This window comes from Arachis hypogaea, chromosome 3, assembly GCF_003086295.3.
Source record: "Arachis hypogaea cultivar Tifrunner chromosome 3, arahy.Tifrunner.gnm2.J5K5, whole genome shotgun sequence".
NCBI lineage: Eukaryota > Viridiplantae > Streptophyta > Magnoliopsida > Fabales > Fabaceae > Arachis > Arachis hypogaea.
Genome location: NC_092038.1, coordinates 42,265,531 through 42,288,962, shown reverse-complemented (window position 1 = coordinate 42,288,962; position 23,432 = coordinate 42,265,531). Strand labels below are relative to the sequence as shown.

The following is a 23,432-nucleotide window of genomic DNA, read 5'->3' as shown; positions in this document are numbered from 1 at the left end:
AAGTGGACTAGGTGGCAGCAACGGCGCGTGCGCGTACTATGCGCGTGCGCGCCACCATACTTGTAGCAACTATGGCAAATCTTATACCGTTTCGAAGCCCCGGATGTTATCTTTCTAACCCAACTGGAACCGCATCATTTGGACCTCTGTAGCTCAAGTTATGGTCGTTTAAGTGCGAAGAGGTCGGCTTGACAGCTTTCCGGTTCTTTCATTTCTTCATGAGTTCTCCAACTTTTCATGCTTCTTTCTTCATTCCCTTGATCCAATCTTTGCCTCCTAAACCTTAAACCACTTAACAAACATATCAAGGCACCTAATGGAATCAAGGAGAATTAGATTTATCTATTTTGAGTCCTAAAAAGCATGTTTTCACTCTTAAGCACAATTAAAGGAGAATATACAAAACCATGCTATTTTATTGAATAAATGTGGGTGAAAGGTGACAAAATCCCCTAAATTCAATACAAGATAAACCGTCAAATTGGGGTTTGTCAGTTGTGTGAAAATGAAGGAGTGAAGATGGGTTTATATAGGGGTGGAGAGGGGGTAGGGTTTGGTCATGTATGGGTGGGTTTGGGAGGTAAAGTGGTTTGAATTTGAATGGTGAGGTAGGTGGGGTTTTATGAAGGATGGATGTGAGTGGTGAAGAGAATAGTGGGATTTGATAGGTGAGGGTTTTTTGGGGAAGAGGTGTTGAGGTGATTGGTGAATGGGTGAAGAAGAGAGAGAGTGGTGGGGTAGGTGGGGATCCTATGGGGTCCACAGATCCTGAGGTGTCAAGGAAAATTCATCCCTGCACCAAGTGGCGAGCAAAAATGCTCCTTCTGCCAATTCTGGCATTAAACACCGGGCTGGTGCCCATTTCTGGCATTTAATGCCAGCTTCTTGCCCCTTCCTGGCGTTTAACGCCAGTCTGGTTCCCCTTTCTGGCGTTAAACGCCCAGAATGGTGCTAGACTGGGCGTTGAACGCCCATTTGCTGCCCTTATTAGCGTTTAAACGCCAGTAAGTTTTCCTCCAGGGTGTGCTATTTTTCTTTCTATTTTTCAATTGATTTTTGTGACTTCCCATGATCATCAACCTATAAAAAAAATAAAATAACAAAGGAAAATAGATAAATATAACATTGGGTTGCCTCCCAACAAGTGCTTCTTTAATGTCAGTAGCTTGACAGTGGGCTCTCATGGAGCCTCACAGATACTCAAAGCAATGTTGGAACCTCCCAACACCAAACTTAGAGTTTGAATGTGGGGGTTCAACACCAAACTTAGAAGTTGGTTGTGGCCTCCTAACACCAAATTAGAGTTTGACTGTGGGGGCTCTGTTTGACTCTGTTTTGAGGGAAGCCCTTCATGCTTCCTCTTCATGGTTACAAAGGGGTATCCTTGAGCCTTAAACACGAAGGATTCTTCATTCACTTGAATGATCAATTCTCCTCTGTCAACATCAATCACAGCCTTTGCTGTGGCTAGGAAGGGTCTGCCAAGGATGATGGATTCATCCATGCACTTCCCAGTCTCTAGGACTATAAATTCAGCAGGGATGTAATGGTCTTCAACTTTTACCAGAACATCCTCTACAAGTCCATAAGCTTGTTTTCTTGAATTGTCTGTCATCTCTAGTGAGATTCTTGCAGCTTGCACCTCAAAGATCCCTAGCTTCTCCATTACAGAGAGAGGCATGAGGTTTATGCTTGACCCTAGATCACACAGAGCCTTTTCAAAGGTCATGGTGCCTATAATACAAGGTATTGAGAACTTCCCAAGGTCTTGTCTCTTTTGAGGTAATTTCTGCCTAGTCAAGTTATCCAGTTCTTTTGTGAGCAAAGGGGGTTCATCCTCCCAAGTCTCATTACCAAATAACTTGTCATTTAGCTTCATGATTGCTCCAAGGTACTTAGCAACTTGCTCTTCAGTGACATCCTCGTCCTCTTCAGAGGAAGAATACTCATCAGAGCTCATGAATGGCAGAAGTAAATCCAATGGAATCTCTATGGTCTCAGTGTGAGCCTCAGATTCCCATGGTTTCTCATTAGGAAACTCATTGGAGGCTAGTGGACGTCCATTGAGGCCTTCCTCAGTGGCGCTCACTGCCTCTTTCTCCTCTCCAAGTTCGGCCATGTTGATGGCCTTGCACTCTCCTTTTGGATTCTCTTCTGTATTGCTTGGAAGAGTACTAGGAGGGAGTTCAGTAACTTTCTTACTCAGCTGACCCACTTGTGCCTCCATGTTTCTAATGGAAGACCTTGTTTCAGTCATGAAACTTTGAGTGGTTTTGATTAGATCAGAGACCATGGTTGCTAAGTCAGAGTGGCTCTGCTTAGAATTCTCTGTCTGTTGCTGAGAAGATGATGGAAAAGGCTTGCCATTGCTAAACCTGTTTCTTCCACCATTATTGTTGTTGAAACCTTGTTGAGGTCTCTGTTGATCCTTCCATGAGAGATTTGGGTGATTTCTCCATGAAGAATTATAGGTGTTTCCATAGGGTTCTCCCATGTAATTCACCTCTTCCATTGAAGGGTTCTCAGGATCATAAGCTTCTTCTTCAGATGAAGCATCCTTAGTACTGCCTGGTGCAGCTTGCATTCCAGACAGACTTTGAGAAATCATATTGACTTGCTGAGTCAATATTTTGTTCTGAGCCAGTATGGCATTCAGAGTATTAATCTCAAGAACTCCTTTCTTCTGATTCGTCCCATTGTTCACAGGATTCCTTTCAGAAGTGTATATGAATTGGTTATTTGCAACCATTTCAATGAGTTCTTGAGCTTCTGCAGGCGTCTTCTTCAGATGAAGAGATCCTCCAGCAGAGCTGTCCAATGACATCTTGGATAGTTCAGACAGACCATCATAGAAGATACCTATGATGCTCCATTCAGAAAGCATGTCAGAGAGACACTTTCTGATCAATTGTTTGTATCTTTCTCAAGCTTCATAGAGGGATTCACCTTCCTTCTGTCTGAAGGTTTGGACTTCCACTCTAAGCTTACTCAATTTTTGAGGTGGAAAGAACTTTGCCAAGAAGGCATTGACTAGCTTTTCCCAAGAGTTCAGGCTTTCTTTAGGTTGTGAGTCTAACCATATCCTAGCTCTGTCTCTTACAGCAAAAGGGAATAGTATAAGTCTGTAGACCTCAGGGTCAACCCCATTAGTCTTGACAGTGTCACAGATTTGCAAGAACTCAGCTAAAAACTGATGAGGATCTTCCAATGGAAGTCCATGGAACTTGCAATTCTGTTGCATTAGAGAAACTAATTGAGGCTTAAGCTCAAAGTTGTTTGCTCCAATCGCAGGGATAGAGATGCTTCTCCCATAGAAGTCGGGAGTAGGTGCAGTAAAGTCACCCAGCACCTTCCTTGCATTGTTTGCATTGTTGTTGTTTTCAGCTGCCATGTCTTCTTCTTTGAAGGCTTCTGTTAGGTCCTCTACAGAGAGTTGTGCTTTAGCTTCTCTTAGCTTTCATTTCAAGGTCCTTTCAGGTTCAGGATCAGCCTCAACAAGAATGCTTTTGTCTTTGCTCCTGCTCATATGAAAGAGAAGAGAACAAGAAAATATGGAATCCTCTATGTCACAGTATAGAGATTCCTTGAGATGTCAGAGAAAAAGAAAAATAGAAGGAAGAGGTAGAAGAATTCGAACTTAGAAAGATAGAGTTCGAATTGTGCATTGAGGAGGAGTGTTAGTCCATAAATAGAAGGATGTGAGAAGAGGGGAAGAAATTTTCGAAAAATAAAGTGAATTAATTAAAAGAAATTTTGAAAAAATGGTAATTGATTTTCGAAAACTAAGATTGAGAAAGAAATAAAGTGATTTTGAAAAAGATTTTGAAATTGGAAATCAAAGAGATATGATTGAAAACTATTTTGAAAAACATGTGATTAAAAAGATATGATTGAAAAGTTATGGTTTTAAAGAGATATGATTGAAAAGATATGATTGAAAAACAATTTAAAAAGATTTGATTTTTAAAATTAATGACTTGGCTAACAAGAAAAGATATGATTCAAATATTAAACCTTTCTCAATAGAAAAGGCAACATACTTGAAATGTTGAATCAAATCATTAATTGTTAGCAAGTATTTTTGAAAAGTGGAAAGAAATTTATTTTGAAAGTATATGATTGAAAAGATATGATTTGAAAAAGATTTGATTTTGAAAAATTATGGAAACTTAAAAAAAATTTGAATTAAAAACAAAATCTTCCCTCTTGTGCCATCCTGGCGTTAAACGCCCGGAATGGTATCCATTCTGGCGTTTAACGCCCAAAATGCTACCCTTTTGGGCGTTAAACGCCCAGCCAGGCACCCTGGCTGGCGTTTAAACGCCAGTTTTCCTTCCTCACTGGGCATTTTGAACGCCCAGCTTTTTCTGTGTAATTCCTCTGCTGTATGTTCTGAATCTTCAATTCTTTGTATTATTGACTTGAAAAGACACAAATTAAAAATTTTTTTTTTGGATTTTTAATAATGAGGAATAATCAAAATGAAACTAGGATCAACTAAACAATGCATGCAAGACACCAAACTTAAAAGTTTGTATACTACTGACACTAACAAGTTGAGAATGCATATGAGAAACAACAAAACACTCAATACAAGAGAATTTAAAGATTAGAGCAATGAAATCATCAAGAACAACTTGAGATCAATGAAGACACATGATTGAATTCAAAGAATGCATGCAATTGACACCAAACTTAAAATGAGACACTAGACTCAACAAGAAACATAAAATATTTTTGGTTTTTTTTATGATTTTGTAAATTTTTTTTTTTTGGATTTTTTGAAAATTATATGGAGAAGAAAATAAAGAGATTTAAAATTTTTAATAAGAATTCCATGAATCATGCAATGTTAGTCTAAAGCTTCAGTCTAAAGAAATTAAACATGGCTAACCAAGCTTCAGCAGGACATTGCATTCAAGAGCTAAATTGATGTGAATCAATCAGCTTTGGTGATGATAAGAACATCACCTTAAAACTCTAGAATTCATTCTTAAAAATTCTGAAAAATACCTAATCTAAGCAACAAGATGAACCGTCAGTTGTCCAAACTCAAACAATCCCCGGCAACGGCGCCAAAAACTTGCTGCACGAAATTGTGATCATCAATGGCGCCATCAACATTGTATGCTCAATTGCAATCTCAACTCTTTATCACAACTTCGCACAACTAACCAGCAAGTGCACTGGGTCGTCCAAGTAATAAACCTTACGCGAGTAAGGGTCGATCCCACGGAGATTGTTGGTATGAAGCAAGCTATGGTCATCTTGTAAATCTCAGTCAGACAGATTCAAATGGTTATGAATGATTTATGAATAAATCATAAATTAAAGTTAGAGATACTTATGTAATTCATTGGTGAGAATTTCAGATAAGCGTATGGAGATGCTTTGTCCCTTTCGTCTCTCTGCTTTCCTACTGTCTTCATCTAATCCTTCTTACTCCTTTCCATGGCAAGCTGTATGTTGGGCATCACCGTTGTCAATGGCTACAGTCCCGTCCTCTCAGTGAAAATGTTTAACGCGCTCTGTCACAGCACGGCTAATCATCTGTTGGTTCTCAATCAGGTTGGAATAGAATCCAGTGATTCTTTTGCGTCTGTCACTAACGCCCAGCCTTCAGGAGTTTAAAGCTCGTCACAGTCATTCAATCCTTGAACCCTACTCAGAATACCACAGACAAGGTTTAGACCTTCCGGATTCTCTTGAATGCCACCATCAATTCTAGCTTATACCACGAAGATTCTGATTAAGGAATCCAAGAGATAAACATTTAAGTCTTGTTTGCTTGTAGAACGGAAGTGGTTGTCAGGCACGCGTTCATAAGTGAGAATGATGATGAGCGTCACATAATCATCACATTCATCATGTTCTTGGGTGCGAATGAATATCTTAGAACAAGAATAAGCTGAATTGAATAGAAGAACAATAGTAATTGCATTAATACTCGAGGTACAGCAAAGCTCCACACCTTAATCTATGGTGTGTAGAAACTCCACCGTTGAAAATACATAAGAACAAGGTCTAGGCATGGCCAAATGGCCAGCCTCCCAAAGAGGGTTCAATCATAAAAACATGATCAAAAGATGTCAAATACAATAGCAAAAGGTCCTATTTGTAGAGAACTAGTAGCTTAGGGTTTACAAAGATGAGTAAATGACATAAAAATCCACTTCCGGGCCCACTTGGTGTGTGCTTGGGCTGAGCATTAAAGCTTTCATGTGTAGAGACTTTTCTTGGAGTTAAACACCAGCTTTTGTGCCAGTTTGGGCGTTTAACTCCCATTCTTGTGCCAGTTCCGGCGTTTTACGCCAGAATTCTTGAGCTGACTTGGAACGCCTATTTGGGCCATCAAATCTCGGGTAAAGTATGAACTATTATACATTGCTGGAAAGCCCAGGATGTCTACTTTCCAACGCAATTGAGAGTGCACCAATTGGGCTTTTGTAGCTCCAGAAAATCCACTTCGAGTGCAGGGAGGTCAGAATCCAATAGCATCTGCAGTCCTTTTCAGCCTCTGAATCAGATTTTTGCTCAGGTCCCTCAATTTTAGCCAGAAAATACCTGAAATCATAGAAAAACACAAAAACTCATAGTAAAGTCCAGAAAAGTGAATTTTAAATAAAAACTAATAAAAATATAATAAAAACTAACTAAAACATACTAAAAACATACTAAAAACAATGCCAAAAAGCGTATAAATTATCCGCTCATCAACACGGTTGTGCATCATCAGGGTATTCTTGAAGGTTTGGATCAATAAACTCAGTCTGCATGCACCTCTCCTCTTCACCTGATGAATGCATACTTTTGATGACATGAAAGACCAGTTGATCCTCATGCACTCTAAGCACTATTTCACCCTCTTCTACATCAATTAGAGCTCTCCCAGTAGCTAGAAATGGTCTTTCTAGGATTATGAAGGCGTTGTCATCCTCTCCCATGTCAAGAATAATAAATTCGGTTGAGATGAAAAACTTATCTACTTTGACCAAGAGATTCTTCACTATTCCATGTGCATATTTCAAAGATTTGTCTGCCATTTGTAATGCTATCCTTGTGGGTTGTGTCTCTTTGATTTGCAGCTTCTTCATCACAGACAAGAGCATTAAATTGATGATTGCTCCTAGATCACACAAGAATTTTTCAAAGGTTGTGCTCCCGATGGTACATGGTATTTGAAAGCTTCCTGGATCCTGCATCTTTCTTAGCAAATTACTCTGAATGATGGCACTACATTCCTTGGTCATGATCACTGTCTCATCTTCTTTTAAAATCCTCTTCTTGGATAGAAATTTCTTCATGAATTTAACATAGAGAGGCATTTGCTCCAAGACCTCATGAAAGGAATGCTAATTTGTAACTTCCTGAAAACTTCCAAGAACTTTGAAAACTGCTTGTCCTTGATTTTCTTTTGAAGCCTCTGATGGTAAGAAATTTTGGGCTTGTACTCAGGCACTGGAGACTTTACCTTGTACTATTCAACATCAGCCAGAAAAGGGTTGTTAGGATGCCTTTTAGGGACGTGCTTCTCCTTGGCTTGTAACTCCTTCGGAGCTTCTTTTTCAACCGGATCCTCAATAATCTATGTCTCTGTACCTACCACTTGTCCATTTACCAAGGTGATAGCCTTGCATTCCTCTCTTGGATTTGAAATTGTGTTACTAGGAAAGGTACTGGTGGATCTCTTTTCAATTTCAGTAACTTGTGTGGCTAGTTGACCCATTTGAACCTCCAAGTTTCTAATTGAAACTATGATTTTCTGCATAAAACTATTTGTATTCTTGAAAATTTTAGCAACTAAAGATTCCAAGTAAGGGTCTTCTGAGAAACAAAGGGTGGATTGTGTTGTTGAAGAGACTGAAACAGGCAGTTATTGTTGTTGGAATTGTGCTAATTGAGATTGCCCTAATGAGAGTTGTTGTTGTTGAAATTTGGTTGTCTCTGTGGTTGATTTCTCCATCTAAAATTTAAGTAATTCCTCCACCCCAGATTTTAAGTCTTAGAAAAAGGATCATTGTTGGGGGGTCTGGAAGAATTGTCCATGTAATTAACCTGTTCAGTGGAAAATTGACCATAATCAAAATTCTCACTTTGAAGGGTTCCACCACTCATGTCATAAGGAACATCTTGGGTATTAGCAGCTGAAACTTGTAGTCCTCCCAAGTGTTGAGTGATAGCATTTATTTGTTGAGACTTGGCCTTATTCTGAGCAAGAATGGCATCTAAAGCATCTAGTTCCATGACTCTTTTTCTCGTGGTGGTTCTCTCAAAAAAGTATAAATATTGGTTATTGGCAACCATCTCAATCAACTCTAAAGTCTCTTCAGTGGTTTTCTTTATGTGAAGAGATCCTCTTGTAGGATTATCCAAAGAAGTCCCGGCGGTCTGAGTAATCCCATTATAAAAAATTTGAAATTGTATCCAATCTGAAAACATGTTTGGAGGGCACTTCTGAGCATACCCTTATATCTCTCCCAAGCTTCATAGAGAGATTCACCCTCTTATTACCTGAAAGTCTGAACAGTAATCCTTAGCTTGGTCAGTCTTTGAGGTGAAAAGAATTTAGTCAAGAATCTGCTGACCATATTGACCCATGTATCCAGGCTCACCTTAGGTTGTGTATCAAGCCACTGCTTGGCTCGATCTCGTATAACAAATGGAAAAAGAAACAACCGATAAACATCAGGATGGACTCCATTAATCTTGACTGTATCACAAATCTGTAGGAAATTAGAGATAAACAAGTTTGGGTCTTCCTACAGGAGTTTATGAAACTGACAATTTTGTTGCACCAAAGTGATAGGTTGAGGCTTTAACTTAAAGTTATTAACAGCCGCAGGAGGCACAACAATGCTACTACCATAGAAAGTAGGATTTAGAGCAGTGTAAGAACTAAGAGTTTTCCTATGTTGCTCATGAGAATTAGGAGCAACGACGTTGTTGTTGTTAGGCTCCATAGTGATGCCTTCAATTTCCTTGTCAGAATCGTCCTTAAGACTTTCAGTAGATCTATAAGCTCTGGCCTGCTGTTGGCATCTTCTAATAGTCCTTTCAATCTCAAGATCGAAATTAAGAAGAGGTTCCTTGTCCTTGTTCCTACTCAAACAAATAGAAAATAATAAAAAGTGAGAATCTCTACGTTAGAGTGAAGAGAATTTTTAGTGAGGTAAACAGACAAAAGAAATAAAATTAACTAATTAAATAAAAAGAGGTGTGCGAAAATTAAAGAAAAAAATTTCAAAAAAAAGTAGCTAAGGAAATCGAAATTTACGAAAGAAAAATAAATAATTTTTTTCGAAAATTAAAAGAAAATTTAAAAAAAATTAAAAAATTGAAATTAAGAAAGGAAAATTGAGAAAATTAAATGAAGAAAACGTCTAATCTAGGTAATCAAACAACGGGTAGTTGTCAATCACAATTAATCCTTGGCAACGGTTCCATAAACTGATGCGGAATTTTGAATGCTACAAACTAGCCGGCAAGTGCACCGGCTCGTACCAAGTAATAACTCATGTGAGTGAGTGTCAGTCTCATGAGAATTAATGGATTAAGTAACAATAGTTGAGTGATTAGGCTAGTTAGACAAGCTAAAGTGAGAGCTTTCAAGTTCAAATAACATAAAACAGTAAATCAGAGAGTGTAAGAAAGCAAACAGTGAATGGTTGGTAAAAATAATATGAGAAAATAGTTAAGACTTTGGAGATGTTTAAATTTCCGGATTAACAATTCTTATCAACTACTTTAATCATGCAAAGATCCAATTCATAGCAAACCTTAAGTGATTAAACACTAATTCCTTAGTAATTTAATCTCCTCTAACCCAATCAACCACTAATTCCTTGGTCACTTAATTTAAATTAGAAGGTTAAGTCCAATTCTAGTTTATGAGCCACACAAACCTTAAGTACCAAAAAATAAGGCGATTATATATCACGTATCGCGTTAAATCCAGATAATTAGAGAGTTGTGAGGAATTGATTTCAAGCTGTAATTCTAGTGATATAACTTTTCCAAGATTCAACAAGAATTCAAATAAAAAAAGAGTTATCTTCCAATATACTCTAATTCCTAGGATGTAGAACGAAATCAATCCTTTGAATTTAAATCAGTGCATTGATTAAGATAGAATGGCAATAGTATTAATCCGTTAAAATAAATAGAGCTCCTAACCTTAATCACAGAGGTTTTGTTGCTCATGGCTTAGAGAAAAATCTAGAGTTGTAAAAAGTGTAAAAGTGTGGAATGAGGCCAAAGAAGCGAAAAGAGCCCGAATTGCTGAATCTTTTCTCCTTTTATAGCTAATCCTAATTGATACAAAATTAAAATTCTAAAACCTAATGATATATTTTCTTAATTAAAAAATTAATTTTAAAAACTAAAGAGCCTTTGGTGGAACTTGATGACACGGGCCTAGTGGTGTTTAGCGCCACCAAACAGAATACTTTTCATACTTTTCAAGACACCTGATGCTAAACGCCGAGTAGTGGCATTTAGTGCCACCTCTGTCGAGTTGTTGTATACTTTACGAGGCCTTCGACGCAAAACGCCGAATCGTGCTGTTTAGCGCTAGCTTGACAGCAACAATTTGATTTCTTTTTTTCTATACGAACTCTGTCAAATTAGTCAAAATTTTACATGTAATCAATAAGATGGTAATACAATTCAAAATAACATTCATGATGGTCTAAAATACCAAAATCTCATAATAATTCATCAAATCTACATCTAAATTACTCAGAAAAGATAGAAAACATGTTCACGCATAAAGTAACTTAAGCAGAATGAGATGAGGGAGGTTACTGTTATATTGGGTGAATAAGTTGATCACTGATGAAATAAGCCCGACACAAGCTCATGAGGGCATGACTTGTTGTAAAACTAGAGCTTCTCCTAGCAAGTTAGAACCACTGTTCTCTATTGCTCCCCAGTGGAAGAGAGTTTTCTCCTCGAGAGAGCCTTAGACGAAAGTAATAGCGTTTGTTAGAGTCACAGTAATGGATCCAGAAAAATTTTGTAATAAAGGCAAAAATATAATAAAATTTAGGTATAGATATATTTTTTTTTCTTCCTACAATACCCAACATGTTAAGGATTATTCCATTATGAATTTGAATTTCATTTAAGAGTCTGCAATTGGCTAATGAGTTACTACACATACGAGATGGAATTTGAACTCTCAACACTTACTTAAACGGATGACGACTAAGTTGATCACTCGACCAACCCAAATTGGTTTAGATATATTTAAAAATTTAAATTATAACTATCTATACATATTGATAAAAACTAAAAATATACACGCACTCACTTATTATAGTATTTAAAATAATAAAAAGATAATTTCACACCCACAGTATAATATTTAGAATAATAAAAACAATAATTTATAACGACTTTTTTTTATTTTTAATATGATAATATTATTTTTTTATATATTTTCTTAAAAAATTATTTTATTTTTTATTATCTCATATTTAAGTATTTAACTGTTAGGTCTATTTATTATAAATTTTATAATATAAATAAATTTTTTAACTAAAGTAATTACTATAATCAAGACTATCATAATAAATATTAATATAATATATTAATATATAGATAATATATTTTTTATCTTAAATAATCTTGTAAAAAATAACTAATAATTTTTAAGTGGCATTTAATTAAAAAATTAAATTTTAATTTAATTATTAATTAATTAACTAATATAATAAAATTAATTATCATTATTCTTTGAGTTTATTTATTTATTTTTTATTATTGTACTAACTCAAATTTAATAATATAATTATTGTTATACTTAACAAAAAAATTTTTAACATAAAATAAAAGAAAATTATTTATATTTTATTTTGGAGTAAACATAATATAAAAGAGAAATATATATATATATATATATATATATATATATATATTATTTTTTTAAATTTTGTGGAAACAAATTCCTTCTCTACATTACATGTAGGTCAGTCCTTAGTTAGAGAGATAAAGATCGAAAGATTTAAATTGAAAGATGAAATCTTAGAAATAGAGATTGAAATAAATTTTAATATTCTATTTAATATTCTATTTAGTGTAAAATAAAAGATAAAAATTAAAATAAAAATAAAACTCTAATTTAATTTGTATAAAAAATAAATTAAAATTAATTAATTAAAATGAGAGTATTTTAAGTATAAAATGTTATTAAAATTTTAGTTTCCGTCTCTAAAAATTTCAGTTTCATGTATTCTTATTTTTTAGAAATACTAAAAGTCTAAAATTTAAAAAAAACACAAATTTTAATATCAATTTCTAAACTAACAAATATGATATTAAATTTTAATTTTTTAATTTCTGTCTTAAGAGTACCTCACAACAAACACTACCAAGAAAAAATGTGTTGCTTTTAATCGAATGGCATAGCACGCGTTACTTCTATCGATATTACAAAGAGTAAACTAGACTTTATACATTAGCGTATGTATGCCTATTTTAGTTGGCAGTTGACAAAAAGCAATATTTTGTTAGTAAAATATTATTTTCTTATATTATATTATACTTATATTTAATATCTCTTTGATTTAATTTTTATTTTGTAATATTTATTTGATTTAATTTCTGTTTTATTTTTATCATATATTATACTTATGTTTAAAATATTAATATAAATAAATTATAATACATATAATTTAAAATAAATATATATCAGAAGATATATTTGTGTTTTAAAAAAATAACTTTGGATGACAAAAAATTTTAATTCTAAATAAATTTAATCTGAATTAAATTATTGTAAATTTTCAAAATATTATACTCAAATAATTATAATCATAATATAATACTAATATAGAATTTTTAGTCATTTCAATTAGATTATAATTAAATTGATTAAATTTCTAAATCAATACATCTATAACTAAAAGAGTTTAATAATCATTTGGATTTTCAAAACCTTGGATAGCAATCATAAATTCATAATAATGTCAATATCAATAAAATTAGCAATAACATAACATAATGGATAAAAGTCACGTGATGAGTACCTGACCACACCACTGACACAGCCGCGAAACCTTCCTTCTCTTTCTCCCTCTCTCCCCATTTACCCACATTCACGTAACGCATCGCACATCGGCACATATGCTTCTCCATCCTTCGTTACGCTACAAATTCATTAGTTAATTACTTAATTAATTAATTAATAATATTATTCTACCAACCCAAAAAAAAAAAATTCAAAATCCTTGCATGAATGTTCATGCTTCCAATCCACTGTATCTTCTTCTTCATCATCGAAAAAGAAAAAGAACCAAAACCAAAAGCAAGCGCCCATAACAATAACATTAATGCAACTCAACACAGAGAAAAACAAAGAGAGAGAATAACCTAATTCCTCTCTTCTATCGTAATTACGAATCCCATTTTTTTTCTCCTATTTGTAATCACCATTTTATCTTATCTTCTTTGACCCCACACTAACATTGCCTAGATCTCACACCTAAGGGAGAAAAGAAAATTCAATTCATTCTTTTGTTTTTGGAAAACACTAATTATCTTAAATATTTGTGTTTTCATATTCTTCCGTTATTTCGAGTTCCTTTTTTTCTTTTTCTTTTTCTTTTTCTTTTTTTTTTTTAAATCCGATCTGTGAATACTGGTTCCTGAAATTAGACGCTGGGATTAGCTTTAGGTTAGCTTAGGGTTCCAAAAGAAAACCTCAATTCTTCATTTTATTTATTTGTTTTTTGCCTTTTTTAAGAATTCTTTTTTTTTTTTTTGTAAAGAGTTTTTGTGTGTTGAACTTTAATGGAACCTCGCGTTGCGAATAAGTTTCGGCTTGGCAGGAAGATCGGTGCCGGTTCTTTCGGCGAGATTTATTTAGGTTCATATCTGTTTCTCTCTTTCATTTCTTTTTATTTTCTTAACTCATATTCGTAATTTCAGTATATATGTTGTTTCTGTTGTTGATGACGATGATACATTGATGATGTTGATGATCGTTTTTGTTATTTATTTATCTTTTCAGGTACTAATGTTCAAACTAACGAGGAAGTTGCAATTAAGCTTGTAAGTTATGCTACTTACCAATTGGTGTATATATATATATTGGATGAATTTGAGTACCTTTTTTTTTTGTTGTTGTTTGTTTATTGGTCAGCTTTGTATTGTCAATTGACAATTTTTGAGCCATGAAAAATATAAAACTAGTTTTGGGAGAGACATGGTTTCATGTGAAGTCAGTTTCTCGCTGCTATGTATTGGGGGGTTTGTGAAATTTGGGTTTGGGACTAATTTGCTCTTGCTACCCTGCATTCTTAATGTCAATCATGAGGGAGCTTTTGTGCAACTGTAACGTGCCTGCTAGGTCACAGGTTTGAATCCTAGAAATAACCCTTTTGCTTGTGGAGGTATGTCTTCATATATCTACTTGCTGCAAACCCCAGCAGTTGGGAGCCTTATGCATTGGATCCAACCTTTTTTCTTGAAGTCATCGTCTGTGACTGCATCTATGCTGAGATTTTTGGGAAGGTGACAGGATGGACACTTAAAGGCATTTTTCTACTGCAGACCTTTTAATTTAAGCCTTCAATGAACAATTTAGGACCATCAGTATCTTTTTATCCTTCATAAGAGTTTAGCCTTCAACAACGGATGCTTCTAGTTTAAAACATTATTATGGTGGCAGTGAGAATTTTTCTGGTATGCACTATGCAGTAGGTTTATTAGTTATCAAGTGATTCAACTGCTAAAGCACAGCTAAAACGGTGTAGTGTGTTGTCCTGCTTGTTATAATTTAACATATCAGGACTACTTAGAGTCCATATTCAACTCATGTGGAAAAAGAGAGGACTACACATTCTACTAAAAAAAGGATAGGACTATGCTAAAATTTTTAATATAGTAATGAAGATGCTTTTTGTTGGTGCAGCATTTGGAGCATGTGCTTATTATAAAAAAGATAACATATAGAGTGTTTGTTTATGAACATTGCATTATATTCAAACTAGGAAATTGACTTTTATTCTAGGGAAATAACTTTATTCTATATCTGCATATTACATGTGAAATAACTTTGGCATTTTAGTTTGGATCCATTAAGATCCCATGATTTGTATGTCTACACTTTCTGTCCCCTTGATAAGATCTAAATTTGGACAATCTTGAATGAGGAAATGATGTTAGGATGAAAGTGAGAGCAAAGGATTTGAACTAGATGGGAAGAATTGTATAGAGTCTTGGGTGGTGACAGAGTGTGATTCTTTTAGTAGTCTCTATTAAGGCATTTCCTCCTTTTCTTCTCTGTTCTGTAATCTGCACTACTCGTCTCTCACTTGAACTACGCTTGGCACTGTTGACATGTTTATGTTGAATATATATGAGTGCTGCCGATATGTTTCTCTTGGTCTTTTATATATGTTACTTGTTGCTCTATGCCCTTCTAAATCAGGAAAATGTCAACACAAGACATCCTCAGTTGCTGTATGAGTCCAAGTTGTACAGGATTCTCCAGGGAGGAAGTAAGGAATGCTGTCTTACATCTTTATTTCATTAGTGCATTTTTCTGAGCCTCTCTCTTTTATTAACTATTTTTACTTGTAATTTGTAAATGGTTCTAACAAACATTTTGTCTTGGCAGCTGGTATTCCTAATATCAAATGGTTTGGAGTAGAGGGAGAATACAATGTTCTAGTGATGGATCTCCTTGGACCTAGTCTAGAAGATCTATTCAACTTCTGTAGTAGAAAGCTCTCGCTAAAGACAGTTCTCATGCTTGCTGATCAAATGGTAGGGCCCTATTTGGTGACAATGATTCTCCTATGTTTGAGTCAAGAAAACTTCATTGAACTATTTCATCCAAGTGATACAATAAGCAAATGATGCATCTAGGACTTCTAGATCCTATTTTTACATTGGTAACTAATGAGCTGATTGTAATTGCTAACCATTTAAATTCCTATAACATGGATGAGTGGTTGATATTTTGTTAAAATGCTGTATTGATAAATATTCTTATCAAATCCTATTTGTCCTTGTCTTTTGTTTTATGCCAGATCAACCGTGTTGAGTTTATTCATTCTAAATCATTTCTACATCGGGATCTCAAACCAGATAATTTCCTCATGGGATTGGGAAGGCGGGCTAACCAGGTAGCTTAATGTTGATTACATGTGGACTTTTAATGTAGTGCATGCTCAATTCTTAAAATCTTCGATGCACATTCATCTTATGTAGGTTTACTGTATTGATTTTGGATTGGCAAAGAAATACAGAGATAGTACAACTCACCAACACATTCCTTACAGGTAAGGATTCAGTTGGTTTTAGTGAATGTGATAGTAATATAGGTTACTGGTATTGTTAAGCCTTGATGACATGTGGAGTTTATATGACTTAATTTTAACTGCTAATTAATGGCACATGTAAATTGCCGGTTTTCATATATGATTCATCTTCGTATGAGGAAAAGATTAGGGCATGCATATAAATATGGATGTAAAAGCTGATTTGTTCAACTCTCAGCAAGAATTATGTTTTCTGCTATCTTGACTTTCCTATCAAATACAACCGCTGTCAAATTTGTTTGAATCACCAATGCAAACCCTCTTATGCCTTGTTATTATTACGCATTGTGAGTGAAAATTACAGGTCTTCCTTGGTAAGACCCTATAAAGAGAGCTAGAAATAGTCTATGACTACTGTATGGCTGTAAGGACCAACACACAATAAGTGTAAATAGTAATTTCAAATTAAGAATAAAACAAAATCAAGATTGGGTATGGCAGGTCTAAATGGCTCACCTGAAAGGGATCTACTCTGTATTTGTGTTTAACTTGACTATGAATCGTATCTGTTTCTGTTCTGAAAGGTAATGCTAAGCCTTTTTCCCCTTTTTGGCTAGGACCAGTACCCATATGGTAAGAGTTGGTAATTAATCTCTGCTACTAAAGGGTAACCCAACTCCGCCTATGTTACACTTGCGGTACATAGCCGGTCCCAAGCCCGGATAAAGGAGGAGGGTTGTGTTAGGTCTTCGGCAACCAACGTAAAAATATAGCCGAACCCCCCATGACATGAATCAAAGACATTATTGCGCTAAAGCTAGGTCGTTACCCGGAAGTAACGCGCCGTATGGCTCGAGTACGGTGTCAAAGCAAGAGCCGCTGCATCGGTGCCCGGATGTAGTGTTAAATGAGCAAGGGTTCTCGCGTTTTCGTGAACGGACGAGGGTAAATAAGCTAGTTCACAAAGGAAAAGGTAAAGGTCGAAGCGACAAAAGGTTGAGATTTGGGACATGGAACATAGGCACTCTAACAGGAAAGTCCATGGAGGTGGTGGATACCATGATAAGGAGGAAGATTAACATTATGTGCCTACAAGAAACGAAATGGGTTGGTGCAAAGGCTAGGGAGTTGGATTCTTCTGGTTTCAAACTTTGGTATACAGGAAAGGTGAAGAATAGGAATGGAGTTGGAATAATTGTGGATAAGCCGTGGAAGAAGGACGTAGTTGATGTCAAGAGGGTGGGAGATCGGATCATCTCTATCAAACTTGTGGTGGAGGGAGGTGCTTTTCATGTGATTAGCGCCTATGCACCGCAAGTGGGTTCGGACGAACAACACAAGATAAGGTTTTGGGAGGATCTAGAGAGTTTAGTTCAAGGCATATCTTTGGGAGATAAGATTTTCTTAGGAGGAGATTTAAATGGCCATGTTGGGAGAGAAGTGACTGGATATGGGAGTATTCACGGAGGCCATGGTTTCGGGGTGATCAATGCCGAGGGTAAAACTATTTTGGACTTTTCCTCAACTTTTGATCTTCTCATCGCAAATACATGTTTTAAAAAGAGAGACGAACATCTTATAACCTATAAGAGTGGCATGACAAGCTCTCAAATCGACTTCTTCTTGTTGAGGAGAGTTGACCGGAAATTTTGCATTAACTGTAAAATTATCCCGGGAGAGAGTTTGACAACACAACATAGGGTGCTCGTCATGGATTTTCGCGTTGAGCAAAAGTTGAGGAAAAGACATCATACGAAGAACCCAAGGACGAGGTGGTGGCGGATGAAAGGTGAGGAACAAAGAAGCTTCCTAAGACGGGTAGGAGAAGAGGCAAGGTGGGATGGGAATGGAAGCGCGGAAGAGATGTGGAGGGAGATGGCAGAAGTTATTAGAAGAACAGCAAAAGAAAGTTTTGGTGAATCTAAAGGAATAGGACCAAGAGACAAGGAGTCCTGGTGGTGGAATGCGAGTATACAAGAAAAGATAAAGATAAAAAGAGAATGCTTTAAAGAGTGGTCTTTATGCCGCAATGCAGATAACTGGGAAAAATATAAGGCGGCTAAGAAAGAGGCAAAAGTGGCTGTAAGTGAAGCAAGAACAAGAGCATATGAGGGTCTCTACCAGTCTTTGGACACGAAAGAAGGAGAAAAAGGTATATATAGAATTGCAAAGAGCCGGGAAAGAAGAACGAGAGATTTGGATCAGGTTAAGTGCATAAAGGATAAGGATGGAGAGGTGTTGGCTCAAGAGGAGAAGATTAATGAAAGGTGGAAGAGCTACTTCTACGAGTTATTTAATGAGGGACAGAAGACTCTTCCGAGCCTTGGTCGATTATGCACAAGGGAAGAAGATCAAAACTTTGACTACTATCGAAGGATTCGAGACTTCGAGGTAAAAGAGGCTCTAAAGCAGATGAAAAATGGCAGGGCAGTAGGACCTGATAATATCCCGATTGAGGTTTGGAAGGGTCTTGGAGGAAAAGGCATCAACTGGTTAACCAAGCTTTTTAATGAGATTTTAAGGTCAAAGAAGATGCCTGATGAGTGGAGAAAGAGCACCTTGGTACCTATCTACAAGAATAAGGGGGATATACAAAGTTGCGGAAATTATAGAGGGATTAAGCTTATGAGTCATACTATGAAGTTATGGGAAAGGGTGATAGAACGGAGGTTGAGAAAAGAGACACAAGTAACAGAGAACCAATTTGGATTTATGCCAGGCAGATCTACCACTGAAGCGATATACCTATTAAGAAGGATGATGGAGAGGTATCGTAGTAATAAAAGGGATCTACACATGGTGTTTATTGATTTGGAAAAAGCGTATGATAGGGTACCAAGGGAGGTCTTATGGAAGGTTTTAGAAAAGAGGAGAGTAAGGATCGCATATATTCGGGCAATTAAAGACATGTATGATGGGGCCACAACTAGTGTGAAGACTCAAGGTGGTGTGACAGAGGAATTTCTTATTGGTATAGGATTACACCAGGGATCATCCTTAAGTCCATACCTTTTCACATTAGTCTTGGAAGTACTCACAGAGCACATCCAAGAGCCTGTGCCATGGTGCATGCTTTTTGCCGATGATATCGTCCTTATGGGAGAGTCAAGGGAAGACCTAAATAAGAAGTTGGAGTTATGGAGAGAAGCTCTAGAAGTGTATGGTCTGTGCATAAGCCGTAGCAAGACGGAATATATGGAATGTAAGTTCAGTCTGAGAAGGGAAAACTCCAATATAGAGGTGAAAATTGGAGAGAACACCTTACGAAAAGTTAAAAGTTTTAAGTATCTTGGGTGCATCATACAGGATAATGGAGAGATTGAACATGATGTAAATCATAGGATCCAAGCAGGTTGGTCAAAATGGCGGAGTGCATCTGGTTTTATATGCGACAAAAAAGTGCCTTTAAAACTTAAAGGTAAATTCTATCGCACCGCTATAAGACCGGCTATGCTGTATGATACGGAGTGTTGGGCGGCTAAAGGAGAGCACGAACATAAGCTGAGTGTGGCAGAGATGAAAATGTTGAGATGGATGAGTGGTCACACGCGATTGGATAAAATAAGGAATGAAGATATAAGGGAGAGAGTTGGAGTAGCACCCATTGTGGAAAAGATGGTTGAATCGCGTCTCAGGTGGTTTGGACATGTGAGAAGAAGACCGATAGAACATCCAGTCAGGAGGGTGGATGAGATGGAAGATGGACAAAGGGCGAAAGGCAGAGGAAGACCTAAGAAGACCATCCATGAGGTGGTCAAACGAGATCTACATGTAAACGGTCTCTCTGTAGACATGATACATGACAGAGCACAATGGCGTCGTTTGATTCATGTAGCCGACCCCACTTAGTGGGATAAGGCTTTGTTGTTGTTTGTTGTACTAAAGGGTAACCCCCCCCCCCCCAAAAAAAAAAAAAACAAAAAAAACCTCACACAACAATAGAATGATTAGTTGGAATTCTGCGACCATAAAAAGTAGGTGCATGGCCTATGCTGGAAATATTATTCTTGCTTCATGAGCTGAATATCAGGTTTCTGAAGTTTGGATTGTATAATGTATGTATCCCTGTTCTTGCTTAAACAGTAAATTTGCATAGAAGCATTTATTTTGCATTTATAACATTGTTTGATTTTTTATTCTTAGAAGTAATTTATTAACCTGGTGGGGAGTGATTAGATTTAACATTGCTTTGTTACCTATACTAGACCAGGCTGGTACTGATGATATTGATGTATTGTGGTTGTGTCGTGTAATCTATTTGATCATTATACTGTAGGGAAAACAAGAATTTGACCGGAACAGCAAGATATGCTAGCATGAATACTCACCTTGGCATTGGTATGTATGGTCATTTTATTCTTCCATGGCATTTGTTTAATATGTGGCAAGGTTTTACCTAACAGACATTGTTGCTTGTTACTTCTTGGGTGATTGATGGATAGAGCAAAGTCGAAGAGATGATTTAGAATCTCTTGGTTTTGTCTTGATGTACTTCCTGAGAGGAAGGTGATTATTGTGCTCTGTCCTACCTTGTTATCTTTCAGTATTGTCTAGAAAGCCTTTCGCTTGAATTTCATTTTCTGTGTAGTCTCCCTTGGCAAGGACTTAGAGCAGGAACCAAGAAACAGAAGTATGAGAAAATCAGTGAAAAAAAAGTCACTACCTCAATAGAGGTGTGTTTACTTTTTACTAGCCTCCTTCAAAGCATGTCCATTATCTCGTGAATCGCTGTGATAGTTTATTGGTTATTCCAGGCCTTGTGTCGAGGTTATCCAACAGAATTTGCATCATACTTCCATTACTGCCGCTCTTTAAGGTTTGATGATAGGCCAGATTATGCTTACCTGAAGAGAATATTCCGTGACCTGTTTATTCGTGAAGGTTTGAAATTTTCATTTTGCAAGCATTACTTTTGTTATGCTTGTTATGTTTATCTTGAGGGTCTAATACAATTCGCCATTTCAATATAAGGACAATATTGTGTATTAATTTTCTTATATCTCGGCATTTTAACAGGATTTCAGTTTGATTATGTGTTTGACTGGACCATCTTGAAGTATCAGCAATCACAACTAGCCACTCCACCAGCGCGTGCTTCTGTAAGTAGTTTTTCTTTGTCATATTTTTCTTTGGGATCTTTTTCATCATCAACAGATTAAACTTTGATATGCCGCTTTTTAAGGCTCCTAATGCTGGAACTAGTTCTGGAATGCCTCCGCCTGTGACCAACGCTGCTGATAGGCAGACAGGTAGCCTTTGAAATTCTCTTTAGGGTTTGAATGATCTCTCTGACTCTCACTTTTGTTTATGTTTCTTTTTGACATTCGATTTCAGATAGTATTTCATAAGTATTTGCCTTTTGTAACATATTCAGGTGATCAAATTTTTAGAAGCTAGACCTAGCTTACTGTTTACTGTTTTCAACTTACATAAATTTATTTAATTGTTCTCTAAAAATTGATATACTTTAGCTCTCTCCTTATTATTAAGGGTTTTGAAATAGCTTCTCTGTCTTATTTCTCCAAGCTCAACTTATTTGCTTGCTTTCTGTTTTCTATTGCATTTGTGTGTTTGGGTCTCACAGGAGGGGAAGAAGGAAGACCCCCTGGCCTGGTTTCTGTGGATTCAAGGCGAATAATATCAGGGCCCATTTTAAATTCTGTAACTTCTTTAAAGCAGAAAAATGCGGTCATCCCTGATTCTGCTGTTAGTAAGGATGCTATGGTGAGTGTTTCACATTCATGGTTTCATTCGGATTACTTTTCAATAATTAGATCTTTTTCCTTTTATAACTCACTTATTATGAACGTCATTTGTGACATCAAAATACAGAACCACCCCTTGTTTTGTCCTGTAAACTTAATATTTATCATCTGTGATCATGCAGTTATCTAGCACCAATATCTTGGGCCAGTCAAGTGGATCAAGGCGAGTTGCTGCTGGCAGCCGTGAGACTTTTGCTGGTGTCGAATTGGATCCTCGTACGCGTATGGCAGAGGCTAGCCCCGGAGCAGCAAACAGAGTTTCAAGTGTGCGAAAAAGTTCACCTATTAGGTCTTTAGACCCCAAGAAAGTAGTATCATCAGCTAAAGGTGCTTCCCATGTCAAGAATTATGAAAGTACAGTTAAGGGTATGGAGCGTTTGCAGTTAGAAGATGATGAGAGGGCCCCTTAATTCTCACATTTTTCACAATTGTGTAAATGTAAAATTGAGTTTAACAGGTATAAAGCAACAGTTACTTATGTCGGCAAGGTGAGCTGTGAAGAGGTTGTAGGTCTGAACTCAGAAATATGACTTTTTCACTGTTATTTCATCTTATAACGATAAAGCTGAGATGAAAGAGTTTCAGCTAAAGCAGGGATCGTTCTTGCTATAAAGCTTAGGTCCTGGCACTTATGTTCTAGTGGGAAACCCATAAATTTTGTAACCTTTTCCTGTGAGATTTTTTGATTTACCATATATGCTTACAGCTTACTGTCGTGGGTCACATGGTTCAAACTATTAATTACCAACCAAAACCAGTGTAATTAGCCATTGTACTTAAGTTTTGGATGAGAGTTGATGTTTCTAAATTTTAAGGGTTCATGGAGATTACCGTGCGACGTCTCTACCTGACATTAGTCATTTCATATTTTCATTTGTCTTTTTCCTTACTCATTAGTATCTCTTTGTTGTGATAAGATCAAAATGGTCAAAGTGGCTGCCGATTAATATAGGCGACTGATTTGGTTTTGGATACTAAATTACTCATTTTCTCAAGGCAAACCAAAGTTAATGAAATTAAAAATGTAAAAACTTCCTTTGCCTATAAACAGAGAATCTTCTCAAAGTTAATAAAATTAAAAATGTAAAATTTATTTTATCTATAAATAGAGAAGCAACTGAGAAGCAAAACACAATAAAATATAAAAACATTTTTTCTTTCTCTATGTGCAATATATAAAAAGTCCTTTTTTCTCTTTTCTCTTTATATACTATAACATATAATATTAGTAAATATATTAATCATCCTTGTTATAATGAGATAGTAATAGTGGTGAATATTATTATTAGAGCTATCTAATTAGATTTCATTATTTTATATTATTACCTCTTCCTTATTTATTTATTTTACATGTTATCAGCATGAGACTCTGATCAAATTTTAGAAAGACTCCATGTAA

General features: G+C 36.0%; 1 protein-coding gene across 2 annotated transcripts; it reads left to right on the top strand.

The window, feature by feature from the left end:
* Positions 1–13,020: 13,020 nt before the first annotated feature.
* On the top strand, positions 13,021–22,871 carry LOC112790366 (casein kinase 1-like protein 1). 2 transcript variants are annotated; one of them, XR_011879839.1, is made up of 15 exons: positions 13,031–13,867; positions 14,012–14,052; positions 15,434–15,503; positions 15,623–15,771; positions 16,038–16,133; positions 16,219–16,289; positions 20,545–20,606; positions 20,711–20,774; positions 20,857–20,941; positions 21,023–21,149; positions 21,285–21,367; positions 21,451–21,517; positions 21,603–21,642; positions 21,853–21,992; positions 22,156–22,871. XR_011879839.1 is itself a non-coding variant. In XM_025832727.3 (14 exons), exons 1-14 carry the CDS (start codon positions 13,792–13,794, stop codon positions 22,441–22,443), a joined length of 1,419 nt encoding a protein of 472 aa, XP_025688512.1. In that variant the 5' UTR covers positions 13,021–13,791; the 3' UTR covers positions 22,444–22,871. The 2 variants fall into 2 exon arrangements, 1 of the variants encoding a protein (XP_025688512.1); XM_025832727.3 differs by lacking the exon at positions 21,603–21,642 and having other exon boundaries at positions 13,021–13,867.
* The last annotated feature ends 561 nt before the right edge of the window (positions 22,872–23,432 follow it).

Coding starts and splice junctions, on each gene's coding strand:
- LOC112790366 (XM_025832727.3), top strand. CDS start 13,792: ATGGAACCTCGCGTTGCGAATAAGTTTCGGCTTGGCAGGAAGATCGGT. Junction 20,942..21,022: donor AAGTCACTACCTCAATAGAG/GTGTGTTTACTT, acceptor TGGTTATTCCAG/GCCTTGTGTCGAGGTTATCC. Junction 21,518..21,852: donor CGCTGCTGATAGGCAGACAG/GTAGCCTTTGAA, acceptor TGGGTCTCACAG/GAGGGGAAGAAGGAAGACCC.